The sequence below is a fragment of the Candoia aspera genome, chromosome 7, assembly GCF_035149785.1.
Source record: "Candoia aspera isolate rCanAsp1 chromosome 7, rCanAsp1.hap2, whole genome shotgun sequence".
Classification (NCBI taxonomy): Eukaryota; Metazoa; Chordata; class Lepidosauria; order Squamata; family Boidae; genus Candoia; species Candoia aspera.
Window position 1 is genome coordinate 16,281,473 of NC_086159.1, and position 20,658 is coordinate 16,302,130.

Below are 20,658 nucleotides of genomic sequence, written 5' to 3' on the forward strand. Positions count from 1 at the left end.
TGCTGAAACATCCTCCCGCCTTCCCGGAGAAGGCCTGAGCAACTCCCAGACACGTCCCGGATGCCCCCTCTCGTATGCCAGTTCTCAGGCGCGCGGACGCGCTACTTTAAGGCTCCTCCCTCGGGCTCGAGAGGCGGCTCGGCGCAAGCGCAGTCCGCCCAAGCGGGAAGTTTACCTTCGTTGGGTTGCTGTAGCTATTTCTTGGGCGAAATAGCTTATTTATCTTTTGTCCGGGAGGGCGTTGCCGTTACAGTTGCCTTGGGCGGAGGGGTAAAAGGGCTCCGACGATTGGCTCCCTCCTTTATAGTTGCCTGACAGTGCCTTTCCAAATCTCCTCAGTAAGTCCCGTTGCTTTCAAGGAGTCTTACCTTCAGGTAAGTAGATAAAGCATTTTATTCCATTTGCCCAGCTAGATAGCAAGCTTAGGCTGATCATAAAGTGCTAATCAGGATCAGATCTGGTTAGAGTGTGAATGGGAGACCACTAGAAAATCCCGGGGGGGTAACATTGGAAAATCAAAAGTAATTGTGGAAGAAGACAAGTAGTAACCACTTCCGTAGTGTCGGCAAGAAAACTGTATGGATGCCTCTGCCCATCTCAACAGGAAGGAGACCACTTCTTTTTTAACAGTCATTCTCTCTGCTTCCTTTCCACCTGCTTCCCCTAAATTGGTGTCTTTTAGCTGTTTATTTTTTATACCGCTGCACAGACAAATGAGAACATTTACAGTATCTATGGGGTTCCTAAGAGCTGACACCCCCTTGATGGCACATAATCAGTCCTATACAAAAGCAGCTTGAAGTGACACTATATTATAAACATTAATCTTTCCCAGCTGGAAGGCCAAAGATCCTGCTGAATAGGAAATATGGGAGATGTGGTTCAAATCTGATCAAGAAGCACCAAGGTGGAAATGTCAGGCTGAGAAAAGTAATATAGGGAGTTAACTGCTCAAGTCCTTGAGTAGCAGTGTGATGAAGGCAGATTAAATTTCAATTCAGTTAGAATTATTTGCAACTTTGGGTAAAGCTAGTGTTGAGAAACAAATTTAAGCATCATTTGGGACACATGTTTTGCTGAGTTCCAATGAAAACTTTGTAATATGAAAAAAGAATGAGATGCATAAAGAAGTTCATGGTTATTATAAAGGATAGTCATTCAGCCATATACCTTTTAGATCAAAGGCATACCAGTAAAGTATGTGCAATTTTGATATGTTAAAAAAATCTCCAGGATGGGAAATCGTTCCTCTATGATCACTTTCTTGCTCATGAGATGGTTGCAGCACTTCATTTCAGCAAATAGTGTTTTCTATCAAATATTAAAAGTCCAAGGATGGAACTGGGTATCAGTTGTGGTAGTTTTTCTTATTGTAACTCTTACTATTCAATCCCTTTTCCACCCCATCGAGAGATGGTAATCAATCTTTTTCCTTTCCAGTACATCTGTGTTTATGTGTACTTGTTAGTCCTCAGTGTGGGGGATATTGTTACTACAAAGATTCATAATTATTTTTTTAGTCTTACTAATGGTTGTAGGTCTATAAGCTACTCAGAGTCAGCTATGATTGGAGTGACATGTAAAGCTAGTTAATAAATAAAACAGTGATCTGCTTTTTGTTTTACTTTCCAGTACAAGTCTGGAATGTTAGTTATCTTAACTGCACTTAAAAATCAATAAATAACCCATTTCAAATACTAAATTGGTTGGGCATATGCATAGCATCCTTACATGAACATGGGTGGTTGTGAGTCTCATTTGTCCCGAGGGCTACTGGTAGCTACTGTAGCTTTATTCCAAGTATCATTTAACAGTCAACAATGAATCAGGCAGATTTTAGACCTTAGTGACCTGAATTGGTTGGGCATATGCATGGCATCGTTACCTGAACATGACTGGTTGTGAGTCTCATTTGTCCTGAGAGCTACTGGTAGGTATTATAGTTTTATTCCAAGTATCATTTAAGAAAAGTCAACAATGAACTCAGCAGATTTTAGACCTAAGTAATGTACTTTTCCATGTGTCATATAGAAAATTATTTATCCACATCATCCAGGCTATGATGTACTGAGGCATAATCAAGTCATAAGCTCTATGGAGAGTGGAGAACAGCTCCCATTGAAGCTACAGTTTCAGTTAAAGTATGTAAAAATGACTTTCTTAAAATAATACTGTATAACGGTTATACTGTAAGTGATGTAACTGGTTGCAGTACAATATTCCTATTAGAGTGATCATTTCTGAAAATATAAATTAAAGAAAGGATGGGTAAGAACATCCCTCCTGCTTTTATAGATACTTTTACAACAGTCTTTTATTTCTGGGAAATGACCCAAGGAATTAACTCAAGAAGCTTTAATATTCTAATGGAATTGAAAATTTACTTTCTGTTAAATGTGTCATATCAGTCAGTGTTTTTATACATAGCTTAATGAATTCTCAATCCAGTTTGCAACTTTTGTGAAAAAGGCAAATTTCATGTTGTGGAATAGAGAATTTTCTACATCATAATTCATTATATTTATGGTGCAATCATATTGGAATATTGTTCAAATATATATTTTCAAAAATTAGGAAAGTTCTAGACAGTGGCAAAAAATTGATACTGCTATAAAATTATACAATGTTCTTAATGTGTTATTTTATCTTCAAAGTTGTATTTAAACTAACAATAAAATAAACATTACTAATATAATAGGAAGTGCAAGAAGCTGACAATAAATAGTGAAAATAATGTAGCTATATCATTTACACCTGCTGTTCTTTTTTTAATCTGTTCAATCGTGTCTGATTTTCGAAGACTGCCTGGACAAGTCCCTGCAGTTTTCTTGGCAAGGTTTTTCAGAAGTGGTTTGCCATTGCCTCCTTCCTAGGGCTGAGAGAAAGTGACTGGCTCAGGGTCCCCAGCTGGCTTTGTGCCTAAGGCAGGACTAGAACTCACAGTCTCCTGGTTTCTAGCCTGATGCGTTAACCACTACACAAAACAGGGTCTGCTGTTCTTTAGTCATGGAATTTGTGTGTATGTATGCATGCGTGCTTTCTGGGTTTTCTCCATATAGTTGTAATTGAGGCTGTATCATGTACATTCCAATCCTTGAATGTTTTCCATAACAGGATAGATTTAAAAAATGGAATGTAATAGTGATAAAATTATTTTGATTAATTTTATGGATAACTGAGAAAAATATGTATTCGATCCTTTAGAAAATGGCACATGCAATATTGTTAATACAATTGTTTAAAACATCCACTTGTATTTTTTGTTCTAAGTAAGCAGTCAGATTTCTGATTGTTGTGTTTGTAATTTTCAAATTTTTAAAATACTTAATATACAAAATAAGTATATCAAAGCTGCTGAACAAAAAATTAGTTTATATGGTTGGAGAGGTTTTTTCCCCCCATGTTTTATTTATTTGCACAATTCTTTCAAGAAGACTGTAAGAAGTCACAGTCTGTCAGTGCAGGCTTTGGTGAACAGTGTGTAGGGAACCTCTAATCATTTGCTTTTTCTTTTGTTGAAAGAAACAGCAGCTTTCATTAGCTACAAGAAAATTGGTAGCTGATTTTTAACAATGTTCTAAAAATACATTTTAAAAGTTCCTTTACTTTCTCTCAGATGCCATTGGTATAAGAATCTGAGCACTTTCAGGCAATTTTAAAATAAGCATTGGGTGTTACTACATGGTATAGTATTTTCTATGTGTAACCAAGTGTGTGTTGGTAAAACTGAGCTTTAGTTGTGCTTGTGCCATATTGGACAAAATGGGTCAAGGTAGATTAGTATTATCCTTACTGTTAGCAGGGTATATCCATGGGTATAACTAAGACCAATAGCCAAGTGTACATCTCTACCTTACTAAAAAAAAATTGTGTGAAAGGCCTGATTGACTGAAGCCATTATGGGCATTGGAAATCCATCTATGGGCCCATTTGATGAAAACAGTATATGGAAGATTGGAATTTGAAATGTAGGAAGTCTAAATGGCAAAGAGCATGAATTAACAAGTGAATTTAAATAAAGAAAAATACATTGTTGTATGTCTTTGAAACTAAGAGAGAGAGGAAGAAAATAATAGATTTGAGTGGAGGTGACCTCATCTTGTTAGTAGAGTTCATGAATTCATGCAGAAAAGTGATAATGTAGTTTTATTATGAACAAAAGGGCTAAGAATGTACTGCATAAATTGCTGTCATCTAATTTATTGTGAGTGCATATGACATTAGGAATCCATAGGATAGTGATCCTGGCAAGTTTTACTCCAGTGAATGGTGATAAGGGAAGAACCAGGGAAAGGAAAAATTGTGCAATATTCTGAATGAATGCAATTTAGGGGAAACTATTATTATGTTAGGTGACTTGAACAGAGTTTGGGAACAAGCAGGAAAGTACAGAAAAAGTAATTTGGCAATTTGAAGACCCAAGAATGGATGGGCAGAATTGCCGAACATTTTGAATGAATGTGATCCAGGGGTAAAAGTATTGTTATAGGTGACATGAATGGATTGGTAGAGATGAGATGAGAGACTTTAGAAAAAGTGATTGGACTATTCAGAGATCCAAGGATGAATGTGAATGATGACTTTTATTTGCTTAGAATAGATGATTTTGGGAGAAAGCAAGTTAATTGTAGGTTTGTTGATTTAGAGAGGCTTACAATAAGGTGAGTAGGCTTAAAAGAGAACTTTTATGCAAATATGAAGTTAAAAGTAGGTTGCTGAATCCAATAAGAGCAGTATATGATGAAGTAAAGCATACATGAACATAAATAAATGGAAGCTTAGCAAATGATTTAGTGTGTAAAACAAGAATGAATGACATCCCCATTATTTAATACATTTATAGATAAATGTATAAGGAGTGCTTGTGGTGAGATTGTAACTGTTGGCTGGGGCAACAATGCATATTTACTTTTGTATGGAGATAATGCCATGTTGATGGCTAAAAACATAAAGGATTTGCAACAAACACTAGACTATATGATGCAACAAGAAGTATGGAAATTAATTTATCAAAGTAGTTACGTTTGACAAAGAAAATGGGGTGAACAATTGTAAGTAATACACAAGTGGTGAAAAACCAGAGCTGGTAGATTAATTTGAGTACCTTGATAAAGTACTTACCAAAGATAGGAAAATGATTCTGGTATTTCAAGATGTGTAAAACACTGGTAAAATGTAATAGGGAGTATGAGGTCTGCTGTGAAAAATGAATGTCAAAAGTAGCTAAAATAACTATGCATAAGAGCATGCTTCTGCCAGTTTTATTATCTGGAAGTGAGAGTTGGATATGTCAGGAAAAGCATAAAACTAAATTTAATGCAATGGGAAGGAATAATTAAAAAGTATGTGGTATAAAACAAAATATAGGTCAAGAGTGAATGGGTGCTAAATGAACATGGACTTAAAAATGAGTGACCAGTATGAAAGAAAAAGGTTGAGGAGGTTTGAGGATGAATGAGAATCCCATTGCAAAGCAAATATATGAAGGAAGAACAAAAAGATAGAGAGGAGCTGTGCCCCTCCTGCTTAAAGTACAAAAGCAGTATATAAAACAGTATATAGATATGGTAGAAGCAAAAACGGTTTGCAAAGATAGAAAAGTACAGAGAGGTACAGTGAATAAGGTTGGTGTGAACTAGTTTTAGCTGTACTTCCTTTCCTTTTCCTTCTCTCATGCCTTTCATTGGCTTTACTGTTTCTTACTCCTTTTCTACATTCTGCATAATATTGCTTATTCCAAAAGGGAACACCATGATGGATATATATGGCTGTAGGGGGGGAAAAGGGCATTTTCATCCACTTCAGAATAAGCAACTTGATGCCTTTCAGAGGTTTTGAACTTCATTCCCAACAGGCTGTGCCTACTGGGGTTTATGGCAGATAGAGTGCAAATACGCAATAATACCAGATTTTTACTTTAATTTTTTTTTTAATTTTTTGAGGGATGTCCAGGGTAGAAATGGTAAGAGATGGAAATGGCAACACCAGTGGCACACCCAGTATGTGGTTTGGACAGGTCAGTATATCTATTGCCTTTCAGCTTTCTGTAAGATCCTCAAGTATGAGGGATTTTGCAACATTTGTTAAGAGTATGGTTTGTACATCATTGTAACAAATCTGTAACAACCTTATTTAGAAATTGTGTTTTCTTTTAAGATTTGAGTGTGAGGAGGCTGGATGAAAATCAGTCTGGTGATAATCAGTCTTTATGAAATAATCCCAATGTATTTTGTATCCTGTACAGAAAAAATGAAGCCCAGATACTATTGAGATTATTTTATAAAGAAGGCTTTGTACAGTTTTGAAGTTTGAGTGTTGTTGGGTTTTTTCTTAATGAATTCCTAAGTTGCTTCTCAGTGAGGAATACTAGGCAATATGCTAATATAATTATCTCTTTGATTTGCCTTAATTAAGATGGTGAGACTTCAGAAATGAACTCTAAAACATCATTTTTATCATTTTATAATTTATGACAGTATCATAACAATGCAATTTATTCTTTCATCTTTAAAAAGACTAAGTATGAGCAAACTAAATCTTGAAATGGAAGCAATCAGAACAGGCAAAAAGACAGAAAGGGTATCTAAATCTGTTGATTTTTGTTTCTGTGAAGTGCCAGTATACAGCCGATGAGTATCAGGCTATTCAGGCTGCTCTGCGACAGAAACTGGGTCCAGAATACATCAGTAGCCGACAAGCCGGAGGAGGACAGAAGGTACAAATTACAGCTACAGAGCTTTCGTTTACTTTATACTGAAAAGCCTCCATTAACGCTAGAGATGTGACCCCAGCATGCTCGGAGTAGCATGTTCTGAAGCTCTTACACTTTTTTTTTACATGCACTGTATAGTTGTCAACAGCTAGTATTACCAGAGTCAGATTCTTGAAAGTTAGTACTAACCTTCAGTTTGCCAGATTAGAACTGCTGACCAAAGATTTCAAGAGAAAAATAAACATCCTGGGCAAAATGGCTCTAAGTGTCAGATTTTGATTACAGTATTATATTTTGTGTATATTGCCAAACCAGTTGTACAAAGGTTCTCATGTTCTGTGGCATTGAATCTTTACAGGTAGTCCTTAATGACTGCAGTTGGGACCGGAATTTTGGTTGCTAAGTGATGTGGTTGTTAAGCATGACCGGACCTGATTTTACAACCATTTTACCGTGCCCATTAAGCGAATCACATGGTTGTTAAGCAAATCAATGGTTCCCTACAATTTGGCTTGTCAGAAGCCAGTTAGGAAGGTCGCAAATCGTGATCTTGTGACCACAAGACACTGCAACCAGTCATAAATGCAAGCTGGTTGCCAAGTGCCCAAATTGCAATCATGTGACTGTGGGGGTGGTCATAACTTTGAGGACGGATCATAAGTAGCTTTTTTAGCCCCATTGTATCTTTGAACTGTAGTTAAATGATCGTTAAGCAAGGACTATCTGTAATATCTTTTCACACAAAAGTTTTAATAGCTTTTCAAACATATGATGCTCAATGCCACCCTCGTTCCCTGCGTACCCCATCCCACATTCTGACCTAGATTTTGAGATATTACAAGCATTCTCCTGCTGAAATAGAATCCATTTTGTCAATTTATGTGAAAACAATGTCTGTCACCCACTTGGTGCGGTAAACATAGTGCCTCATATAAAAACCAAGCACTGTTATAATACATTATTATCTATTTCTTTATGATCTGTGCTCTGCCATATGATTTAGAAACTGTATTACATAGCTATAGATCCTTCTTGAGTATAATGAGATAAAAAATGGATCTTTGACATTACATGTCAGGTGCTACAGCAAAACATATTTCCTTTCTTTCTGCTCTCAGGTTTGCTACATAGAGGGACACAGAGTCATCAGCCTGGCCAATGAAATGTTTGGATATAATGGCTGGGCTCATTCTGTCACTCAGCAGAATGTGGGTGAGTCCAGTAAAAACTTGTTCCAGTTGCTTCCCACTGGGTCCTAGAAAATGTGAGAAAAAATATTCCCATTGCAAAGGCAATTCTGATAGAATGTAATAGGAATTGTTGGGATTTTTGCAATGCTGCTCTGCTCATGGAAGCTTCTCTGTAGAAGCTTTCTGGTGGAGAAAATGGGGAAGCAGTTTTTGCTTATTTCCTGTGGCCCTGACAAAAATCTGTTCTAGAGGAGTATGAGGATTGTCGTGAGGACTTACAGAACTGCCTCCCTTCCTTAGGCAGCTTGAGGCTTCAAAGTAGGATGGTGGCCTGTTTGAGATGGTTGGTGTATGAAATTGATCTATATACAACATTTTAGATTGTATTTGCCAGCCAGAAAGCAGATTTGCTTATGTGTATGGTAGTTCTCTTACCTCTCAAGTAAAATGACTAAAATAGCCTATTGTTCTACTAGTCCATTGCTTTGTTTTTAATGTGTCTTTTGCTAGTACTTTCAAACATCCATATCTGTTTATGATGTTTTCTCATTTGGTAGATCTCTAAAATTGTTCCCCAGGACCAGATTCAGTTTGTATTCTCAGGTCTTGAACTTGGTTGCCCTTTTGTCATCTGTGCTCACTGCCTCCCATGCCACCATTCTTTCTGTGGTTGCTTCTTTCCACCTCCAGCCGCTGCCACCCGCAGTGCTTTACACTTTTTGAAACTGGTAGCATTCTGTGAGTTAAGAAGGAGACATGCCACGCTAGCCTCTTGATTAACCTCTCCAGATAGTTGGAATATGCACTCAGCTCTTCAGACAGTCAGAGGAATAGAGATTTACATCATTTTTCTCTTGCAGAAAAAATGAACTACCATCTTTGAAGGTTATATTACCAGAAGCAAAAATGATTCATGCCTTTAGTCATAGGAAATTAATACTAATGACACTGTTTTACCTACATGATTAAAAAAAATTCAGTGATAGGAAACTTGCTGAATCAGTTTAGAAAAAGCAAAAAATGGCAAGTGGGGATACAAAAAGGTGTCTTTATAATAATGATAAACAATATGTACCTTTATTTGAGGGCACGTTTTCAATTTTGAGAGCTCTTCACCAAGAGGAAGATGATGAGATGGATGGAAGTGTCTGAGATCCTGGCTTAAGACTGTGTTTGGAGTACTGTGTCCTATTGACAGCAAGCAGATTTAAAAAACAAGTGGCCATTTTTTCCCTCCTCTTCCACATCAGTGATGGCTGTAAATAATTCCTTTTACTTACAGTTTCTAGCTTTACTCAACTGTGCCTAAGGTTGAAGCACTTGATCCCTGCTGCTTCCTAGAAACCACATTTGCTTTTTCAAAAAGCCATTCTTGTACAGTTTTGTTCTCATTATTTTAGTCTAAAAAACATTGTCTGTAATATAGTTAAGAGAATGAAACATACCCTTCATTCCAGATGATAGAAGGATAGATTAACAACACAAGACAGATGTGCATTCCTCATTTCAGCTGTGTACTTGAGGGTATCCTTTTGCTTTTTGCTGTTACAGCCTATTAGGAAAGGTCAAGCCCTGCTAGATGATACAGTGAAGGTAAAACCTGTCTGGTACTCCTAATTAATATAGAATAATATTTATGGAGGATTTGTTCATCTCAAATATGGTATCTTATAATCAATTAAGAAGTGTCAACTAATGATAAATAGCTGTTCAGTTAATAATTTATTAAAATGAATGAAAATTACCAGACACCTTTTGATGGTTAGCTAATTTTAGTTAAGCATCTTTTCTTGCTTCCTCTTTATAGAATTTGCAGTGTGTTTGGCCTTAGTTTTCTTTTGAAAAATAAAAGCTGCTACTTGTTTTTTTTATTAATATATGGGTCCATGCAATTTTGATATATTTCTGTTACTGCCTCTTGCCCTGTAGTCTCTAGTGTAACTTTTTCTTTCCCCTTTTTCAGATTTTGTTGATCTAAGTAATGGCAAGTTCTGTGTGGGTGTTTGTGCCTTTGTGAAAGTTCAACTCAAGGTAAGCATGCAAATGTGGGAGATGGTGGGTATTCCAGTGAGGTTGAACTTTTAGGGACAGACAGCTAAATTGTACCCAAATGTACACAGTAAGGTCTCTTGAAGGTGCTATTTACAGCCAGATGGAGAGACTATATTGTTATAGAAAACTCTGTTGTTGTCAGTTCTGTTCCTGGTTGACAGGGATTAAATTATTTACTTAATGCTGAAGGAGGTGTTTGCCTCCCTGTTCCAGGCAAAATATATCCTGGCCTTGGAAAATTAAAATAGGCTGAACTAGTATGATACTGCAGCTTAGGTATAGAAATCCCTGCAGATTCCAGAAAAACTGAATGCACTGCAGTCACCCATTCGTTTTTCTTCAAAAATTAAGTAAGGATTTGTTAGGATAATTACAGTAAAAGGGAATGTAATATATTTTACTCATATTGCAGGATGGGGCTTACCATGAAGATGTTGGGTACGGAGTAAGTGAAGGCTTGAAATCTAAGGCCTTGTCTCTTGAAAAAGCAAGGAAAGAGGCTGTAACAGATGGATTGAAGAGGGCGCTAAAGTAAGAGTAACCAACACATACAGTATTTTTTGTTGTGATATGGAGAATTATGTTTTAAGAAGCAGCCATCTGTCTCTTCAGGTGCTTTGGTAATGCTCTTGGGAACTGTATTTTGGATAAAGACTACTTGCGCTCAGTGAATAAGCTCCCCCGTCAGGTATGTTGTGTGGGGAGAGGGGGGGAGAGCAGGTTTCAAGGAAAGTAAAACTGCCAGATTCTGGAGTGAGCACAGGTTATAAAATTAATAGTAGCCTGCATTATTTATTCTCCTTCATAACTCGTGTGATTTCACTATTTAGCTTTTTTGTATTAGAAATGTTTTCTTTTTTGTTCAGTATTACTCAGAACTAAGCCAAAAGTATTATGTTGTCCTACTAGCCCTATAAACGAAATATTTTTGTCTTATTTTGAATAGGATTCTGCAACACGTACAAATGCATGTATGTTCTTGTCATTTTTATGTAGCCCTTAGAATATATTTTCTCAATCTTATTGATATGAACCTTTGGATAAATTATCTTGAACTTGCAGTTCCTTTACTTACTTACCTGACAGTTTAATTGAACTTGTATTTATTTTGCATAATCATCTCCAAGATCACACTATAAGCTTCTAAAGATGTCTAACTAGATTAAAATTTATAGTTTTCCTCTTTCAGTGTCTCCCCCCACTACCACTACCTTAACCTTTTTTTAATTTACTTTTTAAAATGTATAATTGTCATAAAAATAAAAAGAAACCAAATGTGATCTACAGGGTACATGGCACTAAGGATAACTATAATTTGCTTTAGACAGACAAATAACCACGTTAGCTCCGTTTACAGCCTTGGCTAAAAGTGTGATATGAAGAGGCAAAGCCTGCCCGGAATACCATTTGTTTCCTGGGCAGCTTCACTGATAAGGATTCTGTGAAATGCTTCTACTACATTCTGAATTTCTCTACCTGAATGGCTTTTTGTTTCATCCTTTTTACTAGATGCCTCCAGATTTTGATTTGGGCAAAGTTAAAAGGCAGGACTTTGATCCTACTATAGAGAAGGCAAGATATAATAGCTGCTTGCAAAAGGCAAGTGAACATCAGAAGCCATTTTCCTCATCAACCCCAGGCAAATCTAACAAGATCATCTCAGGGTCTCCCTTGAATGCTACTGAACAAGATCAGAACAGGTTAGTTAGCAGCTTCATTAGATTTTAATTCACATTTTCCTCAGGCATACATTTTGAAATTTTAAACTCTTCATAATTACATTAAAAAGTTGTCAGATTTATTCTGAACTTTAATTTAGCTAGAGATTCTTGGGCATTGACAGATATTCTACTTTTGTTCTGACAGTATGGAGAGAAAAAGTAATGCAGTATTGCTTTTATGGATTCTTCCCAATTGTTGTCAGGAAAGAAAGGGAGATTAAATGTTTCCTGTCTACTTCCTAAGTGTTTGCAAGATTGGTAAAGTACGTGCCCAAGTGGCACGTATATCCTATGTCAGCCTTCTTCAGCCTGATGCCCTCTGGTTGTGTTGAGATTCTGCTTTCAGAATTTCCTTAGCCAGCATGAGTACCGTTCTCATTAGTTCATACTGGTATTCCTGGATCTTAAGAAAGATATTAAATGCAAGTAGAAAGTATGATGGAATTGATGGTTAATATGCCATAAACATGCGTCTTGAAAATGTTCAAAGCATGCAACTTCATCGTTTTTCTTTTTCTAACAGGTGAAAAGGAGGTAAATCCAAACTATGAAAGAACTTACTATTAGGGTTTTTTTAAAAGATCCGTATTTACAACATACTACTGAAATATTGGAAATCATTATGGCACCTTTTTCTGAGGAATAACTAGATATTTCTGTTCAAGTTAACTGTGCATTCTTACTTATAAAACTGTTATTTTTGTAGTAGAAAATGGAGAATTGAGGGAAGAGGACAATTGATCATGCTGTCATTATTAAACAATTGGAAGCCACAGTTCCTTGCTTTATCTATTTTAAATGAGATCTTCCAATTGAATCCCATCTGTCCATCACTGCTCCATAGAAAATAACTAGATATAACACCAAGTCAGTATAATAAAACCAGGGCTGTGTAATACACTCAGTAGCTCAGCTAACTTCCATATTTTTTTCCTTCAAGAGAGCTAATATTTATTTACAGATCTTGATCTTGGAAAGAGACAAATATGGAATGGGTTTCATTCACTTCTGCCATCAGCAAGTTTCTGAGTAAGGTTTCATCAAAGTAGAGGTTGGGTAAGACTTCTCAAAACTAGGATCTGTTGGGATTGCAACAAGAAGCTTGGCATAAATTCTGGATTGGAGACAGGTTTAACAGGATAACATACAATAAAACACTCTAAGAATACTTTCACTTATAAGCAAGCCACAGGAATTGACACATGCAGATTGGCATCATTGACAGCCATGGCAATCATTGCATTTCTTCCAGAGAGGCACCAGTAAGATTGGTGTGGGGTCCCATGGAAGCAGCAGCCTAGTTTACAAGTTCAGTTCCAACACTTTCTATCTTTTCAAGTGTTGCATAGTTAATGAAATACCCTAATTTGTTTACAAGAAATCCAAGGCAAGAAAAAACCTGTAGTTGAAAAAAATTCACAAAATTAATTATAGCACAGAGAGCTAAGTAAAATACCTTAGGAGACTAGTTCAGCTTCTTTGCATGTATCTTTATAGCTTTAATAGCCAAGTATCTCTGGATATGTTCTACCATAAAAAAACAAAGGCAAGATTCTCAGAATTTACTATATCATATTTAATATCCAGTTTCATGATGATATTGCACTAAATTAGTGTTTTTCAAACTTGGCAATGTTAAGATGAGTGGACTTTAACCCCCAGAAGCTGAGAGAATTCTTGCTGGCTGGGGAATTCTGGGAGTTGAAATCCACACATCTTAAAGTTGCCAAGTTTGAAAAACACTGCCCTAAATTGTACTCTGCAGTTTTTGCTTGGCATTTCTAATCCCATTACCACTTGCTATCCAGCCTGTGGAAGTGTATTAATGAACTATGGGGATACTCCCCTTGGTTTACGTTCTGTCACCACAGGATCTCACTGCCCTTGGATTACGATGCAACTCACCATCGGAAGTTACGACAGAAGCAGCTTCAACAGCAGTTCAGACAGCAGATGCAGGAGAAACAGCAGATCCAATCAGACGTTTCAGCTTGCAGAACTAAAGATCAAGGTAAAATGCTAGTTAGAATCTATCTGCTAGAGTTTAGCAAATTCAGGATGGGCAGAGGAGAATCTAAGTAGTATGATCAATTGCTTCCTTCCGTGTTAATTGTGCCTTTGTCAGAGAGAGAAATTATACTACTAAACAAAGGTATATTATATACTCTAGAAAGGGTTCTTTTATGAAGAAATCAGAATGAAGGCTTAATCAAAATTTGTTAACTACTGCTTTCTCTGAAGTTGTCATCTCAAAAATTGTGGTGAATTATACACAAAAAAGCATAAAATAGTTAACATAAACCATTTTCACCATTATAAGAAAATGATAGAGGAAAACAGAGATAGTGAAGTAAATAATCTAGAATAATTTTAGGGATGCAGAGATCACCATGTTTAAACAGGAGATAGTCAAGTAACTGTAGGGGGCAATTCTAATTAACAAAGGCAGATTTAAACAGTTGAGCTGTATATAGTTTTTGTGAAGCTCTTTTGACACAGTTTTGTAAGAATATACAATGATGTAGAGCTTTGAAAATCAGAGGCCTTAAATAGTTTTGGATCTTATTTAGCATATATGATTTAAATCTAAAAAAGGAACATCAGGTAAATTTCATTTTCTGTATAAATCTCTCCAACAGAGCAATTGCATGGCTTATTTTTTATTTTTATGTTTTAATTAATTTAATTTACAATATATAGCTGCCCATCTCACATATATGACTCAGGGCGGCTCACAGTTTTGTTGGAGCATTTGAACAAATACAGCTTGCTGGGAGCAATAGAGAAGCAGGGCAAATGTGTGCACAAGACCAGTCTTAGCTGTTAATGTTTTTTTTTTCCCATTCAAATAAAAAGATTGCTCCCAAATGTAAGCAAATGGGAAAGAATATAGAGCAGCCCAACAACTGGTCTAAATTTTCTCCCACAGCCACAGAGGGCTAGGAAGCTTTGGATCTGAAGAATCAGGGAGTTGCAGTGACTCCTGTTGCCCCGGAAACTTTCCCAAGTGCTGTTGGGTTACATTTTCCAAAAGCCAAAAGTGTTTGAACTGAAATATTGGGGTGGGGGTGGGGAATCAACAGAGTACAATTACTATCCCAAAGTATTCAGATTTTAGATTTCACTTGAAAAGATTATTTAAATAAGTATAAACACATTTCTTTGTTAATCATTTGATTATTTGGGGGTGGGGGGGAGATGAGGGCAACGAAAGACTATCATAGCTCTTCCTTATTACTCAAGGGAATTATAAGAAGCTGTAGACAGACCAGGAACATTGAGAACTATGAAGCTCCCCCCACAAAAATATATGTATATATTTTAAAAATGAGAAAGACAAAAAGCAAAAAAGGCCGGTGATGACTGGCCCTGCATTGTAGTTCTTAAGTGCCAAAAGAAAAAAGGAAACTGGGAGGGGAAAGGAGAGAGACGGAGGGAGCAGCAGAGTCTAGAGCTGCAGCAGCCTGGAGTTGCACAGTGGAGCTACCACCAGTTTTCCTTTGACAAGATACGGAAAAGACCCTGGTATAAGATACATTATCATAAGCAGTGCCATCTGTCCATCAGCAGTACAGTTTTACCTACCTTGGTCCTGCCTCGAGCTAGAAAGGCGGGTAAATGTTCCACTTTTTTCAGCAATTCTGTTCTCTGTGCCCAGTAGCGTACATTCCACCTGCCCTGGAACGCAACTCTTCTGCGCAGCCGGAACCTGTTGTGGATGAAGAATTCCTTGCAGGTGAGTGTAAAATTGCTGTGAGGTGATTGGGACATGGTTTCTATGGCGTTTGTGGCACCAGCTATTGTGGTACAGTGGCAGGGTAGTAATGTGCATCCTTTTCCCAGGCAACTTCCCCTCCCCAACACATCTGGCTTGATGCTGAATGCAGACTGCAGGAAGGACAGTGGCCAAAGGAAGAAACAGCCAGAGGGCATTTATAGTGAAGAGTTACTGGGAAGAAAGGTGTAACGCATCCATTCATCCACATTCCCTTTTTCTAGAAAAACTCAGATTTAAACATCCATGTATCTAAGCTTGACCTGAGCATAGCTGCTTCCCTTACAGTTCAGAGCCACTTAACAATCAATAGTCGAGGTTTTAGTTTTAATACCTGACTGGTTACAGATGATCCAGAGCTGTGGGACTTTCCTTTGGAAGCTACTGATCGTGAAACAGCAGTGCCAGCCCAATGCTTAGGCTCACCTCTTGGACAGCATCCCATGACGACTCGCACCCGAACCCCACAAAGAATAAATGATCAGCGATCGAGTATAAAGCCCTCATCTTGGCATCTCTCCTCCAGTCCCAGGTCTTCCTTACCAGGTAAACTATAAAGGAGGTAGCAAAACAAGTAACTTTGTCTACAGAAACTAGGCTATATGACAAATGCATGTAGTAGAGTAGAACAAATAACCTTTTGTTTCCTCCGTGAAAAGCAGTTAAAATGCAGTCTCTAGACTATGAGGCATGTTGTGTATTAAATGTGATAGCTCAGCACATAAAAATGGACAGTAATCTAAACTCTGTCTAAATCCTGCAGAGAAAAATTCTTACTACTTTTACGGTGCTTTCAGCTTGTAAATTAGATCCTTCCAACTCAGTAGTACATCTTTCTAAGTAAAACTGTTTAAAATGCAGTAGTGAAAAATGAAACAGGATACATTTTGTTGTAGATAAGGAAGAGAAACTAGGCAAAAATATATTTTTTAAAGGAAATACTCTCCTGAATGACTGTTTTCCATTTCAGCTGAGTGTAGCCCATATCGAAAAAGCCAAGGAATGAAAAAGAGAAGACTAGAGCCTGCGTAGAACAAGTGTCATACTTGGGTATGGGCGTTTTAATTCAAACACGTTTTAGTTCAATAAAGTTGCAGACCAAAGAATATTTTCTAGATTTCATTACATGTAGTGCTGAACAGAAAAAAAATGTGCATTGCTTTTGTGGTATTTGACTGATGGCTTAAAATGTCACTTCAACTCTATAGTTAGAATTAAAGATTACAATCCTAATATATCATTCCATTATACTGTATGTAATTCCATCTTAATATTAAAAAGGTACTTTCTTCTCAACTTTCTTCATTCTAATTGGAAGAGAGCAATTTTATTAATATGTTCTATATATAAATGTGTTACAATGGTCTCACCTGGATATGGATTTGATGATCAGAGCAAATTACTTTTATAATTTAAATTGTAACTGTCCTTTCTTTTAATGAACAAAACCAACAAAACTAAAGTTTCCATCTACTTGAAGGGGTACGATCTGAAAATATTTGGAAAGTCTACTGTAAGTAAGTTTAGAAAAAATTATAATATTCCTTTTTGGGTGGGGGGAGGGAATATAACAGTCTTGGACTTCTCATGTTGTCTATTTATTGGTGCACTAGGCAGAGTGAGAAAACTGAAGTCAGTCATTAGAACAGAATAATTCATTTTCAGTCTATAATTTAATACAGCATCTCATGTTATCATGTACTCTGGTTCTGCTGCACGCATTAAATAGGCAGAAAAGTAGTAAATATTGCTGCATAAACAGCCTCTGGATTCTCTACCACCATTCTGGTAGATAGGAGAGGTAGCAGGCTACTGTTTTTGTATTCAAACTGTCCTGTTTTCTAAGTCAGTTGCAGAAAAATATTGTAAATTGAGATATATACTAATGGTAGGTGATCTGTTTTATTAGATTAACTGAGCAACTTTTCCCCAAATAATTCTTGCAATATAATGTGGAAACAGGATCAGGGTAAATTTTCTTTTTCTGTTGAAAAAGGGAGAAGGATAATTAAAACAGTTTTTCTGTGAGATGCCCTTAGCATCAGTGTGAAATAAGTTTTCTATCTCCAGGTCATATCTCCAGGCTGTAGTTCTGTATGACCAACAGCTAAGATAACACTGGAAAGAATCCCATTACTATCCTATGTCACAACTGTCATTGACTTAGGAAGATCCCACATGTAAGATGTTATGTAACTGTCCTTTATTATTTTCTTCTTTTCAAATGAGTTTCCTTAATTTTCAAAATTGGACCCCTATATTTTGATCTGCAGATTAAACCAAAACTGTTTGAACTATCGAAAATGCTAAACCCTGTATATAATGACGCTTTGGGACACGTCATACTTACCAGGTAGCAAGATGGCAAATGGGTCAGCTACTTAAGTCATTGTCTGCATTTTAAAATGTTTATGTATTTCTGCTTTAATGAAATATTTCAATAAAGAGACATTGGCAGGCATTATCTTCCTACTAATATTGATACATGCGTGAAAGGTGAAAAGTGCAAGCACCAAGTCATGTCTGACCCTTTGGGGGGGCGCCGCTTTCGCGAAGTTTCCTTGGCAGACTATAGAGCAGGGTGGTTTGCCATTGCCCTCCCCAGTTGTCACCTTCCCCAGCAAGCTGGGTGCTCGGAAGGATGGAAGGCTGAGTCGGCCTGAGCCGGCTACCCGAGAGAGAATTCAGCTTCCGCTGGGATCGAACTCGGGTCGTGGGGAGAGTTTTCAGCTGCAATACTGCCGCCTACCCCTCTGCGCTACACGAGCCTCAGTATTGATACATGGCATCTGTTTATATCTAAGACCTTTATTCTGTGGCAGTTATTTGGGCCTATATTACCTAGGCACAAGCTATAACCTAAGGATGTTTTAAAAATGCATTTTTGTGTGAGATCAGGGCTGCAGAACCATGTTAATGTAACATTACCCAAGTGGGCAATGCCAAGGGGGGGTGGGAGTGGGCTGGAGATGTTCTGGGTTTTCTTGGCAGCTTAAGATTGGATATAACAATCCAAGTGGATAATGCAGCCTTATTTCCTTAGTGCATACATGAAATTCTCTACTAGATCCTTAGCAACCATCACAGTAGCCAGACACCTTATGACTGCTACAGTTAATCTAGCTTTCTACCTATAAAATCAGATCTATTTTACAATATGTAACTTAAAACAGAAGAGATAAAGGGAAATGCTCCTTAGCTGATTTTTAAAAGTTAAGCAGCATTGGACCTGCTCTGTACTTGATTGTCTGGAAATGCCAGAGCTGTAGGCTAGACTGGAAGTTCAAAAAACACCCCAGAAGGCAGCAACAGTAAACCACTCACGTACTGTTGCCCAGAACAGTACATGAGTGGTTTACTGATATGTCTCGAAGCCCCCAGAAGTTGAAGGAGATTACCTAAAGGGGGAAAAACCATGCTGTATTCCACAAAGGATGGGAGTTGCTAAACTGGAAGTCAAAAACACACCCAAGATTCTAAGACTCAGCTTTACAAAGATTCAACATTCTGGGGAGAAGAAACAACTTCCAGTCCTGAAGCAGTGGTTAGCACCACCAGTATGATGGGTGTCAGGTAGCTTCTACTGGAAAATTGTTACATTGATTTCCATATTTGAAAGCAACTGGAAGTGAGAGGCTGTTTGTATAATTGACGTGTTTCCTTCATCTCCATTATTTCACTGCTGTCAAGATTACTAGGGAAATGTTTACTACCTTGACTAAAAGAAAGCTTTAGGAATTCTTCTACTCTTACTGTTGCAGGATCTGCAGCAACTATTCCATACAGAAGTCTTAAAAGTATCAAAAATTGTGGTTTGAATACTATACTAGAACTAAACTCCTTTCCAAGATCAGTTTTTTCATTTGGTTGAAAATTCAATACTCTTGTCCCACCTGCAGGGTTCCATTAGTGGCTTTAGATGATCATTGAGGAAATGCAGTGTGTGCAAACTTGTCTGGATGGCGAGGCTTAGGAGATATGAGACTCAAAAGGCAGCAAGACACAGCAACTGGATACAGCTTCATATAGCTCCAGGGATTTTTCTTCCCTTAGTTCTGAACACTCATATTCTGATTAAGATAAACAATACAGCAATAAAGATCCACATAAAAAGAGGTGAAATTTCAAATACTGGCCAAGGAAGAGAACTCATTACCATTACCAGACTGTCCTTTGCAAACTTGGGTAGTAGAACATGTTTCCAGATTAGGGATGGGGACATTGTGGCTCTCCAAATGTTGATGAATGACAGCCAGTGGTATGGGATACCAGAAGTTGTAGCTCAGCAACACCTGAAAGGCCACAGGTTTCCATTCCTGTAATAAGAGTTTAGGATTTCAATTACAGACCTACTTAAACAGCACACAGCACTAAGCTCCTGTAATACCTTATTCAATTCTAATCAGTTCAAGCACAAGGGAACTCCACTTCATTATTCCCTTTGCCTAAAAAGCCTTTTTCATGGAGTTCCTGTACTGTAACCAGTTTTCAAGGTTCTTCATAAATTTCCCATACAGCAGGCAGGATTTATGAATGAAACCGCAGTGGCCATACAAGCTTTCTTTTTTTCCAGGGGTCATAGGAGCTTCTACTCTAGTAAACTAGAGTCTCTGTGAGTACAAGCTTGTAGTTCACATAGACCATAAAAAAAAAAATACCATGTTAGATGCCAAATTAGAAAGCCTTTCAGTAACTGATGAATGCGCCAGATGTTCTCTTATGGACTGCTCTTCTATTAATTGTCTAGTTATCAGCACAGGATTCCTTTTTTCACAATACCCTCATGTGAGGTTATCTTTAGGAACATGTTTCTCAGAATTAGCCTGCCTATGTTCTAAGGGAGGCTTTTCCAGGTACTTCAATAAATTAGGAAAAGAAAAACGGAAAGGTCCTTCTCTGGTATGACATGAGAATTCTGGAATGACCTTTAAAAAAAAAAACATCTTGAAGAACCATGAACTTCACTTGGAGGGAAATGAGAATTTTGAGGGAGTTCCAACATGGGTGAGACTAGGCTGGGGGAAGAATTATTTTTGTTTTTTAACTGATAGCCTCACTTCAAAATTAAAAACTTCAGTCTTTGCAAACATTTCCTCCCATTCACTGAATCTTCTTGAACAGACTGACAAGTGAATTCAACCTAGCAGTGCATGATCTGGCACATATATGTACTTCCAAATATCTATTTTGGTCCTAACCATAAGAGTT

The 20,658-nt window shown here is 37.4% G+C and overlaps 1 protein-coding gene across 2 annotated transcripts; it reads left to right on the forward strand.

Annotated features, from left to right (window-relative positions):
• Nucleotides 1–9: 9 nt before the first annotated feature.
• Nucleotides 10–16,746, forward strand: RAD52 (RAD52 homolog, DNA repair protein). 2 transcript variants are annotated; one of them, XM_063308425.1, is made up of 12 exons: nt 10–374; nt 5,943–6,016; nt 6,614–6,715; nt 7,831–7,924; nt 9,866–9,933; nt 10,367–10,485; nt 10,567–10,642; nt 11,464–11,654; nt 13,547–13,686; nt 15,334–15,411; nt 15,799–15,996; nt 16,421–16,746. In XM_063308425.1, exons 2-12 carry the CDS (start codon nt 5,945–5,947, stop codon nt 16,480–16,482), a joined length of 1,200 nt encoding a protein of 399 aa, XP_063164495.1. In that variant the 5' UTR covers nt 10–374; nt 5,943–5,944; the 3' UTR covers nt 16,483–16,746. The 2 variants fall into 2 exon arrangements, with proteins under 2 accessions (XP_063164495.1, XP_063164496.1); XM_063308426.1 differs by having other exon boundaries at nt 5,953–6,016.
• Nucleotides 16,747–20,658: the final 3,912 nt, after the last annotated feature.

Coding starts and splice junctions, on each gene's coding strand:
- RAD52 (XM_063308425.1), top strand. CDS start 5,945: ATGTCCAGGGTAGAAATGGTAAGAGATGGAAATGGCAACACCAGTGGC. Junction 10,643..11,463: donor TGAATAAGCTCCCCCGTCAG/GTATGTTGTGTG, acceptor CCTTTTTACTAG/ATGCCTCCAGATTTTGATTT. Junction 11,655..13,546: donor ACTGAACAAGATCAGAACAG/GTTAGTTAGCAG, acceptor CTGTCACCACAG/GATCTCACTGCCCTTGGATT.